At 31.4% G+C, this 13855-nt stretch overlaps 3 protein-coding genes across 3 annotated transcripts; 1 reads left to right on the forward strand and 2 right to left on the reverse strand.

Moving 5' to 3' along the window:
* Positions 1-403: 403 nt before the first annotated feature.
* Positions 404-3140, forward strand: HELRODRAFT_191185 (hypothetical protein; the record flags this gene model as incomplete). The annotated part of the gene is made up of 2 exons (XM_009016609.1): positions 404-1169; positions 1864-3140. The coding sequence occupies 2 exons, from the start codon at positions 404-406 to the stop codon at positions 2886-2888; spliced, it is 1791 nt and encodes a 596-aa protein (XP_009014857.1). The 3' UTR covers positions 2889-3140.
* An 81-nt stretch (positions 3141-3221) lies between these two features.
* Positions 3222-9391, reverse strand: HELRODRAFT_191186 (hypothetical protein; the record flags this gene model as incomplete). The annotated part of the gene is made up of 7 exons (XM_009016610.1): positions 3222-3747; positions 3856-4029; positions 4225-8565; positions 8789-8846; positions 8908-9034; positions 9241-9271; positions 9374-9391. The coding sequence occupies 7 exons, from the start codon at positions 9389-9391 to the stop codon at positions 3652-3654; spliced, it is 4845 nt and encodes a 1614-aa protein (XP_009014858.1). The 3' UTR covers positions 3222-3651.
* A 2166-nt stretch (positions 9392-11557) lies between these two features.
* HELRODRAFT_170776 (hypothetical protein) lies at positions 11558-13264 on the reverse strand (the record flags this gene model as incomplete). The annotated part of the gene is made up of 1 exon (XM_009016611.1): positions 11558-13264. One exon carries the CDS (start codon positions 13262-13264, stop codon positions 11558-11560), a length of 1707 nt encoding a protein of 568 aa, XP_009014859.1.
* Between the last annotated feature and the right edge of the window lie 591 nt (positions 13265-13855).

Consider the following 13855-nt stretch of genomic DNA (forward strand, 5'->3'; position numbering starts at 1 on the left):
GCAGTTAATTAAATTCGTTTTGACTAGTTATATTTTAGTGTCATTTAAGGATTCAACAGATTTCATTTCGATTGGATTTCATATTTTTATTTACACTTTCTCGGAAAATATCTGCAAATATGAAAAACAACAATTAAAAATGAAAGTATTTATTTATAAATCATAAAAAACAAAATATTTACGTCACATAAAATAACATTAACTATCAATACATTAACATTATTACTTCACTTAACATTTCAGGGGAGCAGAATGCTGAAGTAGTCTTAAAAACGTCCTCTAACAATTCCGTTTTAGCTCTTATAAGCAACGACATTATCATTCATTAACAATTGATGCAACAAATTTCAAAGTTTCTGACAAACATCGGTAAATAATATTTTCAACCTAAACTACCATTGAAATGTCGGCAACATCGCCCATATCGAAACAGCTGATTACTGTGGAGGAGAGGCAACAAACAATAAGAGAACAACTTCATTCCAGAATGAACCAACGGGATTTGGAGTGGAAGCAGGAGGTGGAGCAACTAAAAAAACAATTCTTCACGGATGGTTCTGTTACTGGGATGATGGACAGAAATCGATTTTACAGTAGTGGCAGTGATAATTGGGGAGTTAATAACAATAATAATAATAGAGAAAATGGTTTTTATTACTACAACGACACAAAAGCAACGAGTAGTAACGGTGGCAACTTTAGAGAAAATAATGTTTACTCGCCCGATTCCATTAAATCCTCATTCACTCCACCTATTTCGCCAGATTTGCAGCACCATTTCCAGCAACAAAATTTTGACAAATTGTCTTCTTCCACAAATCAACAACAACAACAAAATAAAAATTATTATTACCAACAGCAACCACAACAACTACAGCAGCAGCCATTTCAGCAGCAACAACCACAACAATTTACAGTACTATCGAAAAGACCAACACCTTTTTCCAGCAATTTAAGCAGGTTTTCCCACATTGGCGATATAAACCCACGTTCCAACGTTATTTCGCCAACAAACTTTATTTCGAACTCATCGTCGTCGTCGTCATCATCTTCGTTATCTCCAGTTCTGTTTAGACATGAATTTGAAGTGAAAAATTTTCTGCCAGAAGAAATTAAAGTGACGACGGAGAAAGGGAAACTTATCGTCTTTGCATCACACAAGGAAACTGGTTGGCCGTTTTTACTTTTCAACGTCAATTTGTTTGTTAGTTATGTTACATGTAGCTTATTATGCCGTAATATCCTGTTATTGATTTTCTTAAATAGATGTATTATCGAACTAATTATTTTAACTTTTGGTCATCATAAAATTTTATTTATAGATGTTTAAATTTTTATATAAATCTTGAAGTCAGTGATATTTAATTAGCGGCAACAGCTTCGATAATGAAAGTTAAATTTCTACTACTTTGTTTCTTATTTTTTTTAAACCCACACTGTCATTGAGTCATTAAAGTTATTTAAACAAGAATCTCCTTTTTATTTTTATTTTATAGGTTTATAATATTTTTAATATATAAAACGCGTTGGCTAAGTTGGTAGGTCTTATTATTATGTATGTTAAATTGTGGAACACCTTTAGAATTGTAAATTCATGTCAAGTGGTTTGCGTTTGATAGAATATTTAATTTACATAGCCTGTATGCGGTTTTTAAGACGGTAACAGCGGTGATCGTATGACAACTAAGGTTTCCTGGCACAATTGTGAATAGATGTTGGGCTGCTAATTAGATCGCTTGTCGAAATTTTGCCTAGAAAAAATGTCTAAATTATAGCCTACCGTGCAATGTTATATAGAATAATTAAAATAAACATAAATAATAAAAAAAATTTTTGATAATAAAATTTTATTCAACCATTCAGGATTGAACAAATCAGTAAGCAAAGAATTCAAACGAACTGTTGACATTCAAAATGACCTTGACCCATCTCAACTGTTGTGCACACTGACTCAGGACGGAAAACTCATTGTGGAAATATCAAAGAGTCCCCCGTCGTCCAAACCCTGCCAGTTCGGATTTGACGATGTCAGGCCGTCAGCCCCCACACTCCTTGCTAACAATAACTTCAATTTATCGGCTGTGGATAATTATCTCAGCAAAAATTCGTCATTTGTTTCAACCAGGTTTAGACCGATCGAGACTCAAGAAAATAAATTTCCAAGCGTCAGTAATCAGCAACAAATGTCTCATCAAGTTGTCTTCCTCAACAGTGAAACAACTTCTTCAGACATCAACCACCAACCAACACTTTCGACATTGCAATCCAATAAAAAGGACAGGTACGCTGATCACAAAAACGAAGGTTGCAACAAAATTAATACAAATAAAAACTACATCAACGGCCTTTCATACACATTTCCACATAAAAAAACGTCATTGCCCGATTTGATTGATACCACAAACCACAACATCGACAACTATTCTCAGAATTGCACAAAATTCCAATGTGACAATGACAGCAGCAGCAACTTCTTTACATCAAGAAATAAAACAGACGCCTTGCACACAATCGAGCAAACACACTCAGCGGATTATTACAACCATCAAAACTCGCCGAACGACTTAGACCAGTTCACGGAGATTTTAAAACTCTCTGACGATCAGAATCTTACGTACGAAAGCGGTGTAACGGTTATTCGTTCAACAAACAGACCATTCCATGTCGGTTTGAATGTTGGTTTCGGTGTCGATCCGAATGATATGAAAATCGACGCAGTTGACGGGATATTATTGGTCAGAATCAGCAACAGCTGGAATGCCAATGATCATGACACTAAGAAAACCACACGGATGTGGAAGGTTCACCTACCTGAAGAGTTGGATCCCGTCAATATGAACGCCCACCTGACCGATGAAGGATTACTTTTGCTGGAAGAAACCTGCTGAACAACCACTGCACATGATATGAAATCAAAATTAATAAGATAGCTTATTTTACTAAAATGTTTGAATTGTTTGTAAGGTGTAACGTAAACAACAATTATATCATTTATTTTATGTAATTTTAAAATTTAATAATGTATATAATTTTAATTTATTTTTTCAAATTCACTTACTTTTTATTTTTTTGGATATTTTGAAATTTTGTGTTTTCATCATGAATATTCGATAAAAATAAACACATGGAAGCTTATAAAATTGTCCTTCGATTGAAAATAAAAGGCAATACGTTTAGTTTAAAAAGTTTTTGAGAACCAACGCTCAATAATAATATAGAGATTTGTTTTTGTTGAGACAGTGAAAAGTTCTTAAAACAAAAATTGACTTTAAACACAATTTATTTTAAGTTTTTCAGTTTCTCACAAAAATATACTATCATATAACACAATTTGCATCAAATTTGTTACTACTGTGAAGTTTAAAATCAGTAAGTTATAAATTTAAAAAATATATTGTTTATAACAAAAGATTAAAAACTATACACGAAATGGTTCTATAAACCTTTTATTAATTACAAACATGTATTAACCAACATATCTAAGTTATGTAAAAATAAATTCGTTTATATGTAATTATGTTATATGTGCATTCGTTAATTAAAAAACGAATAAATAAATAAATATAATGTAATTACAATATTTCGATATTAATCATACGCATATATATAATTATTCGTAAAAATTATTCGAAAAATGGTTATGCGAAAGAATTATGATTTTTTGAAAGTTATATTGTGAGTTGATTTGAATTCTTCTTTCACTTGGCGAGGCGGCGATTTCTCACGGGGTGGCGTGAAACGAACAGGCTGCAAAAAATACATAACATGTTGATTATTTGTAGATTCAATTTAAATGGAAATTTTAAATAACAACTTTCATCTATTTAATAGTTAGAGGAAGTTTAGAAATCGTACCTCTGGCTTTTTCGTCTTTACGGTAGGATTAGTACTTTCGGCTTCTTTTTGTGACCAAAGTTTCCTTACGTTTCTGGTGGCGTGGGCTGATATGATTTCTGGCTGAAAATCTGCTTCCCTCGCCACATCTTCCCGTGTAACTGGGTTGTTCTCAAACACGCCTGCCTCCAACACCTTGCAGTTTATTAGGTTGGAATTAGAAGTTAGAGTAAGTGTTTTTATTTGTAAAGGTGATGTATTATTTGTGTATTAACTTATGTAGCAATGCCAAATTTGTTACACGTTAAAATGATTCACATGATGCTAAAAATTTATTGATTGAAACATTTTCAAAAAAATTATGAAAATAGAAAATTTAAATTTGTTTACCTGTTGAATTTCATTTTTTCTTGAAGGCTGAGGGTCATTCTCGTAAACTGCCGGCCCATCTGCCAACTCAAAGACAGATTGTTTTTTTACATTTTGGTTTGCGTCAGATTTTGGTTTAGTCCAGAATCCAGCCATATTTTTAGCATATCCTTTTCTCAAAACAGTAAAGTTGTCTGCATAATTTTCATCATCTTCACGAGCAACGCCTTCTCTTTTTACAGGCTCATTTTCAACTACACATTTTTCATTCGAATTAGTGTCATAAATGTTGATGGGTTCCTTTCTGGAACCTTGTACTTTATATTGACCTGCCGATATAAGTTTTTGTTTTATTAAACTAGCCTGGCCTTTTAAAGGCATGTGTTCAGCAGCAATTTCATTTTGATTCTCTTCTCGAAAAACATCAGTTCTTTTGGGGCTAGGATCATTTTCAGCCACGTGTCCGGAATCTAACTCGAGAACAATTTTCTTATCTTTATTGGTTTCATTACTAGCACTTGTACTCCACTGAGATGTCAAAGATTTTGTGATTCCTTTTTGAACAATTTCCAATTCATCCGTCTTTGCTGGCATATCAGCTTTTATTATGTCATCTCGAATTATTGGTTCGTTCTCTGCGACAACTCCATCGTCTTTTGAAATTTGAACAGTCGTTTTTGTCGACGGTTTTTGAACTAAATCAGGATTTTTCCAACGATTTAATAACTGTTTTGTTGTGCCTTTTTGAACAACTGACGTATTTTCAATGGTAGAACTTTCTTTGGCCACGTCGTCTTTTGTTATTGGTGCATTTTCAGCCACGTGACCGTCCTCACTTGCAATTTTTATCACTTTTTTTTCAGGTGTAAATTCCTCCATTTGTTTATTTTTCCAATGACCTACTAAAGATTTTGTTATACCACATTCTACAGATGAAATATCATTGTCCGTTTGATCACCTTTGACGACATCAGTTCTTTCTATCGGCTGATTTTCTACTATGCGACCATCATCTTCAGATATGACCACGGCTGTTCTATTCTCTTTCTCAAATGTTTTGTTTCCCAGATTTTGCCACTGAGTTTTCAATTGTTTTGCTGTTCCAGTTTGAACAACGTGAATCGGGTTTGTGTTAGCGTCTCCTTCACGAGCTACATCGTCTCTTTGTATTGGTATGTTTTCCACAATTTTACCGTCTTCGTGAGAAATAACGATTGGGGTTTTGTCTCGACTGCTGTTACCACTTGATCTTTCATTTGTGTTTTGTTGCCACTGATTTAACATATTCATAGTAAACCCTTTTCCAATGTTTATTTCATCAGATAGAACATTATCTGTGGACTTTATGACATCGGACCTTATGATAGGTTCATTTTCAACGCACTGTCCATCTTCTTCTTTAATTTCAATTTTTGTTGTTTTTTGAGATTTGGTTTGGTTATCCTTTTTTTCATGCCATTGATTTAAAATTGATTTAGTAAATCCTTTTTGCACAAAAGTTTCTTCTACTTCTACACCGCTTTTTACTACGTCAGACCTTTGGATAGGGTCGTTTTCAGCTACGAAACCATCCTGCTCCGAAATAGTAATAGGAGTCCTGCTTTTTACATTTGATTTGAGAGGCATAGTTTTCAACTGATTTAGGATATTTTTTGTGTAACCTTTCTCAATAATAGTTTCATCTTTGCTTTGATCTGACCGAACTACATTCTCTCTTGTTATTGGCTCATTTTCAGCACATTGTCCATCATTCTCTTCTATGACAATAGGAGTTTTTTCATTCCTGAAACTTTCTAAATTTTTATTTTGCCACTGACCGACTAGTGACTTAGCTAAACCAGACTGAATGACTGGTTTGTACTCGTGAGTTGTTTCAGTTTCACGAGCAATATTTTCTAATGTTTCAGGATTATTCTCAGAGAGCGAACCATCTTCTTCTCGAATTTCAATTTTTGTCTTACTTTTCGCAGTGCTTGTTATAACGTTTTGATTTTGCCATTGATTAAGCAAAGATTTTGTGAAACCTTTTTCTATTTTTTCTATTTCATCATTTTGCATTGGTTCCGAACTGACAACATCCACCCTTTTCACTGGTTCGTTTTCGATTATGTGACCTGAATCCAAAACAAGGTTTACCGGCTCCTTTTTGAGAACTTCAGAAGAATCAGTAGTTATTTTATTCCAACGTCCCAATAAATTTTTTGTAGTTCCTTGTTGCACAACGTTTAAGGCGGAGGGTAGTTGTTCATCTTCCTTGGCAATATCATTTCTACTTAAGGGCTCATTTTCACAAACGGTACCATCAATTTCAGAAATAATTATTTTCTGTGATTTTGATATTTCTTTATTTTTGCAACCTTCAATTAATTGATTCATTATCATTTTAGCCGTGCCTTTTTCGACTAAATTTTTTGCTTCATCATCTTTTGATTTGATTACATCAGTCGAAATTATAGGCTCATTTTCAGCAATCAATCCTTCATCTTCATCAACTATGATTCGTCTTTTACTGAATTGAACAGTTTCAGTATTTTTATTTTGCCACTGCCCTAGCAAATGTTTTGTCAAACCTTGTTGAATAACGGGTTGCGACTCCGATATTTCACAGCGTTGACTTGATGTATCTGGAATCGCGGTTTCATATTCTGGAACTTTATCATCAACTGGAGATAATAAAATAGTCTTTTTTTCAACAATTTTTGAACTTTCCACTGACTGTCTTAATTGCTCTAAAGCCGTTCTAGCAAATCCTTTTTCAATTGTATCCACATTAGATATATCTGATGTCTTAACAGTTTCGTCGTCTTTTGTATCACTTTTGAAAAATGTATTTAAATTTTCAGATAATGCTACCGATGCTTTCACGTCAAATTTTACTTCATTAAGTTGATCTTTAACAACATTTTTGTTTAAATCTGGTTTCTGTCGGTTTTCGTTTAATTCAATTTTTTCTACGTTGTTAGGAATTTCATCCTTTATCACATTGGTTGCAGCATTGTTTTGTGGCAGTTCAGTTTTTACTGGTAATTTCTCCAAATCTTTCGAATTAACTTCATCTTTATTTAATATTTTTTCCAGAGTATCATTTTTTAAATTTTCCGCTTCTTTTTCTGCACAAGTTGGGGCATTGGCTTCCTCGTTTGCTCTATTAGCCATTACCTGCATAACGGTTGGTCTTGTTCGTTTCTCCGGAATATTGATAACAAGAGATTTTTTAGATCTATCGAGTTTTGGCAAGTGTTTGAATTTGACATATTTCCATTGTTCGTATAACGTTTTATCGATTCCTTTTTCTAAAAGTATTTCATTATACGACCCACTAGTTTTTGTTGCATTTTGTATAATATCATCTAGTGAATCATCAGGATGATCGGATTTCCATTGAAGCACCATAGCTTTTGCTAGACCTTTTTGCAAACTATCCAGATCTATTTCTTCTTCTTTTGTTTCTTCTGATTTTTTTGACTCTTGGGTAGATTGGTTGACCGCTTCTGGAGATAAGGCATCACTGTCATTTTTTGCCGGTTCATCTGAAATTGTCATACTTTTAGCAGTTTTTGGCAATAAATCGGTGTTAGGAGCTGTTTGGTGACCAATTGTACTTTTCGGTATAATTGAAGAATCCGTTGTTACAGACTGCAAAAGAACTACGGTTTGTTTGGGTGCTACGTATGTTTGATTTTTCTTATCATTCCATTGGTCTAACAAAGATTTAGCAGTTCCTTTTTGTACAACCTCAGCATCTGTAATTTTTTCTCTTGCTTGTTCTAAATCGTTACTTGAAATTTTATCATCTTTATTTATTTGATCAGCACCAACTCCTTCAATATTTTGGTTATTCCATTGATTTAAAAGGTTTTTTGCAAATCCTTTTTGAATAATGTCGTTTTCTTGCATTTTCTCATTGTCCGAAGTTTGATCTTTTATTGAATCATCGTCTACTAATTTTATTAATGACTTATTTGGTGATACGTAAATTGATTTATCTTCGCTCTTTTTTTGCCATTGATCTAACAAATTTTTAGTAGTTCCCTTTTGAACTTGTTCTCCTTCGCTAGCAGCCTCACCAGATTTTATTATGTCATCTGATCTAGCCGTAGGAGTGTTTTCAAAAACAGAATTAGTTTCAGCTGAATCTTCAATCAAACTGATGCGTTTAGGTGTTGTTTTAGTGGCAGTGTTAGAGGTATCGCCTTTTTCAAACATAGATCTAACATTTTTCGTCATATCTTTTGCAATATTTTCAATCACTTCTGACTTCGGAGCACTGCTAGGACTCGCATTTTTACCAGCAGCTTCAACAAGATTTAAATATTGCGATTTTCCGGATTCACTTCCAGAGGCAGTCATTAAAAATGCTAACTGTTAAATTATAAATGATAAAACTTTGTTAAGCAAATGTAAAATAAACAAATGAAATGAAAATTTTATTAATTTTAAGATTTTTGTTTCATTGTTTAAATATTAATTATTAGTTCACGAAATTAATCAAAGTATGGAAGCTAGTTTTTATTCCGTTATTAAAAGGTGAGCTTAAAAAATGGTATTCACGCGTATTTTAAGCGTTTTTAACAAAGATTCTTACGATGTCTTGTTCCCTTAAAACAGGCCCCGAGGTATCTTTCTTTTTTTCATCAACCACCCTGATTATAAATTTTTTTAATTATAATCAAATTTATCGCAGCAATATAAAAGCTGTCAAACTTGTTCCAACTGAAGTCAAGTTTTTGAGGTTCTCTGACTACAGTAGGTAAACTTATCTTGGATACATCTTTGTCCTTTTCAAATTGATTATATTTATTTTTCATATAATCAACCACTATTGGCGAACCTAAGATTGACAATATTTAGATATTTAATTAGTCAATAAATGAAAATAATTCACAAGTACTGTGAAGTAATGGACAACTTGATAAATGATTTCATTTAAGCATCCGGTTTTCAATGGATAATCCAATTTCATTAATTGGTTTAAAAATCACGAACTTCATTCAATTAATTTCACGAACTTGAAAATTAATTATTACAAATAATAACCTGTGTCCTTCGCTGGATCAGCTTGCAAAAGCTATAAATTATTTTTTTTGTAAAACATTCAAAGCATTTAATGATAACTTGTTTTTATTATTCTCCAAAACAAACAACGACGTATTAACATTAATCAACCAACCTTTTGTTTGTTCTCCATTTTATTAATTCAGCTCTTGAAGTTACTAACTATTGTTTAACGTTCAATAAATGTGGGGAATGCTTTACAAAAAAAATTAGGAAATAACAATGGAAGTGCGTTGAAAAATGCGGATGAATTGAACCATCAGTGCAACTGATTGAATAAACAGTGCTCGACAAAGTTTATTTTCACAATACTTCAACTTTTCCAACATACGCCAACATATGTATATATGAAAATATCTATATATAAAAAATAATCTTTCTGTACAATTTATATGTGAATTTTATATATATATATATATATATATATATATATATATATATATAATGTATGTACACTTATACATGCATATATATATATATATATATATATATATATATATATATATATATATATATATATATATATATATACGTATGAACACGAGTAGGTACATACAGATATAACGTAATATATGTCTAAATTCACCGGCACATCGCATGTGTATTTTCGTATTTAAGCAGCAGGATTGTTGAAGATGTGAATCATACAGCGAAATATAATGCATGTAGTTAAGAAATACATACATATACATATAAATACATACTTTCATACATCTTTTTCTTTCTTCAACTTACCTATGTATGTGCATTAAATATTTGCGTGCATTGCTTGAAGCTGCTATGTAAAAACGTTAAATACATTACAATGCGCCTAACGATTTCGTGCGTTATTTTCAGTTCACTGAAAATCTAATAGATAAACAAATGGCTATCAAATCCAAGTTGATGAACCTCAATAAGTATGAACAAAAGTTTAAAAAGAAAGCTCACACACGCTCAACAACAATAGGGAAACCACTGTTAAGTTTCGAATACAATCTTGCCTATAAACTTAGATGTTTACTGCGTGCAGCTTATTCTTAAGTTGATTGACTTAATTTTAAAAGATAAACGTTCATATATCTTAAAAACGGTTTTTTATTACAAAATAAGGCTTATTTTTAACTGTAGGAATAAAGTGAGGCGTACACTCAAAGGAAAGTTTTATCGATAAACTAAGTTCAATATTAAAAATATATAGCACAGCAAGATACTTTTTCAGTGATATCTGGCATGACTATCCATCTATCGTCCTTTATTCTTAACGGTTTGCAAACACACGATGATAAAATATTGCGAAACATAGATTTTGGCAAATGTATCCAATGTTTTTGAGCATCAGTTTTTGCGATTTTGTTTTTTTTTTGGTAAAAATTGGTCTTTACTTTGTTATAGAAGCGTTGACCACGACCAAAGGTGATCGCATATCATTTCCAGATTCAAGAATTCAAGTTTCCGATAATGAAACTTGATGTTTTGGTGCCTTACCTCAACTTGTCTTTTTTCTTGCTTTTTGCAATAAATTAAACAATTTAATTCTTTTCAAATAAATTAAAATGAAGATTTGTTAAAACCAAAAATTATAAAGTTTGTTTCACAGTCAAAACGAAATCAAATACACGGTTCATCATTTTAATATATATATATATATAATTAAAGATAAAGATATATATATATATATATATATATATATATATATATATATATAATTAAAGATCACTGCGTTTTCGGCATTATTCAACTTGTAGTTAAGTTTCTCAATTTTTCTAACGAGACTTTTATCTTGATGAAGTTTATTGAGGTTAAATAAAAAACTTTTAATATTTGACATTTTTGACAAAACATATACTGTATTATATATATATATTTATATATATATCCAAGATTTACACTTATAAAATATTTTAAAATGAATTATTTTATTGTAATATTTCAAACACCACTTCTACATTCTAATCATCAGTCTAAAAAATTGCAAAATTAACATCGACTTAAATAAACCTATCACAAATGAATACATTACATGTGTACATTAGTAATAGATATAATGGCCTAGTGGATCAACAAAAATGAACATCGTTTATGAATACTATATAAAATATATATATATAAATGCCTTTCATAAGAACACAAATGTTCCAATATCGAATTCGTAAACATAAACAAAATGGTTTTCTTAATTGGAAACATGAAACGTCAATATGAAAGTTCACTGTTGGCCTAAAATAAAGCTCATTCTTACAATTTGGTTTAATGATCGCTATCAAAAATCGTCATCATATTGAAATATTTTCGAGAATGTGTTCAGTTATTAATAATTTTACTTTGATTTTTTGTACGAGTTTATCATTTTTCTGTACATGCAAACAATTTTAGAATCAACCAAATGTTTTGAAGAATCTTCAGCAATGGTTTCAACAGGACCTTTTGTTATTATCTCTTCATTATTGATATCTTGGTTGAAATTTGAATTTGGCATATCATAAACGCTGTTATCATTACTGACATTGCAAACTTCTTTTAGTTTTTCATTACTGATGTCATCTTCAACATTGTTATCAACAAAATTGTCATAAACATAAATGCCATTTACATTTAAAATGGATTCAGCATTTGCAGTAACAGAGTCAACCATTGTTTTAGTTGCATCTGTGGTTGCATCGGTAACAAAACTTGTATCATTAACTAGTCCTAGCTCTCCTGCACCTGACAAGTTTGTTGATGTGATCAAATTGTTACAGGCATTACTGTCATCTCCTTTATCTAATAATCTATTCTTAAAAATTAAACCTGAATCCCTGCAAATATTTTCAGCTATAATTCCCCCAATTTTGTGGTCATATTCTGGATAAATATCATCATTTTTCAAATTATCATACATTGTTTGATCAATAAGATTCTGACAGTTTGAATGCTTCGAATGGTCACTTGCTTTTATCTGCTCAACTGTTTCTTTCAAAATTTTCATTTCACATTTCAAATTAGAATTAACATCTTGTAGTTCCGAGTTTAACATTTTAAAATTTTCATTAAGCAAGAGGGTTTCCTTATATTTCAATTTCAGTTCATCAAGTTCTTTGGTGATAATGTTTTTCTCAATAACATTAGAAGATATGATTTCTTCAAGCTCTTTTTTACATTGAAAGATTTCCTCAGTTGCTTTCTCCAATGCATTTTCAAGCTGTTTAATTTTCAAAGACTTTTCAGCATTGGATTCAGAGTAACTGCTAAGTAACGATTGAAAATTAGAAACTGTTTTTAGAAGATCATTGTATTTCAATTCTTTGTCTTCTAATCTAGATGTCAGAGATTTGTTACAATTTTGTAATGCAGACAACTCAATCTTAAAGTCATCTATTGAAGTTTCTAAAGTATTAGAAACTACCTTCATTCTTACATCATTAGCACTGGAATTAATTATTTTTTGTTCCATCAGTTCTAAGCTATAATTTGTCTGTTTCAGTTCATCTTTTAAATTATTAATAACCTCTGAATAAAGAGAATTCACTTTGATGCTTTCTTTTACCTCCAATGCTAATTTAGATAAATCACTGTTCACTTTTGTGGTGATTTCTTTGAAACTCTTCAATAATATTTCAGTATCCAACTTTTGTTTGGTGAAACTCTGTAACAGAGAATTATTATGAAGAATCTTTTCATTCTGTTCATTTATTTTTCGTTCAAGTGTGAAATTTGCTAACTGTAATTTGCTGTTTTCATTTCTCAATATTTCAATGGCTTTATCACTTGTCTCTATGATTAATTTTTGCTTTTTCAGTTTTTCATCCATAGCCACTGATTGGTTTATGTTGGATACTTTTATTTCATCTATTTTCAGCAAATGTTCTGCTTCTAAATGTTTCAACTTCATAGTTAAAGTGTCCATTGATTTTTCCAACTCAATTTTTTCTTTAACTAACAATTTCATATTAGATTCAGTTTCTTTGTCTTTGGCTTTACGACAACGCAACTCTTCAATAATTTGAAATAACTCACATGGAATTTTGATTTGATCGATAACACTCATTATTGCAAAACTTTTAAAATAAAAAAAACGCAACGAGGGGAGCGAAAAGCAGGCGACAAAATAAAACCATAGACTGAAAATAAAAGAAAACCTACAAGCATATGAAACCATGGATATATCCAGGTATGAAACGTTAAAATAACCGATGAAAATGTTTATTTCAAAATCTCAAGCTGTTTGATTCAATTAATTTTAATAAATAATTAATAAATACAAATATGACGTCTTTATTTTGTGACTTGGAATGACGGTGCACTACTTTACATATTTGGTAAAGTGAATATGGGGTATTATCGTATTGATCACGATTTTTAAATTTTATAAGCGACCTAGAAGAAACTATGTCAGACAGACGTTCTCCAAATATATAAGAATCATTGAATTGATTATTATCCGTGTTGCCCTTGTGCATACACAGATCTATGTGGGATGGGTTTAACAGGAATTGAAATATGAAGCACGGACGCGTCAACTCATATGGAGGCATTCACGAGGCATCGAAATCATCAAAGCGAGTGCATCATGTATATTAAACTGTTAAATAATGCGAGTCGATGTATAGCTCTTAAATCAGAAACTTTTTGTAACATA

The sequence above is a fragment of the Helobdella robusta genome (assembly GCF_000326865.2).
Source record: "Helobdella robusta unplaced genomic scaffold HELROscaffold_19, whole genome shotgun sequence".
NCBI lineage: Eukaryota > Metazoa > Annelida > Clitellata > Rhynchobdellida > Glossiphoniidae > Helobdella > Helobdella robusta.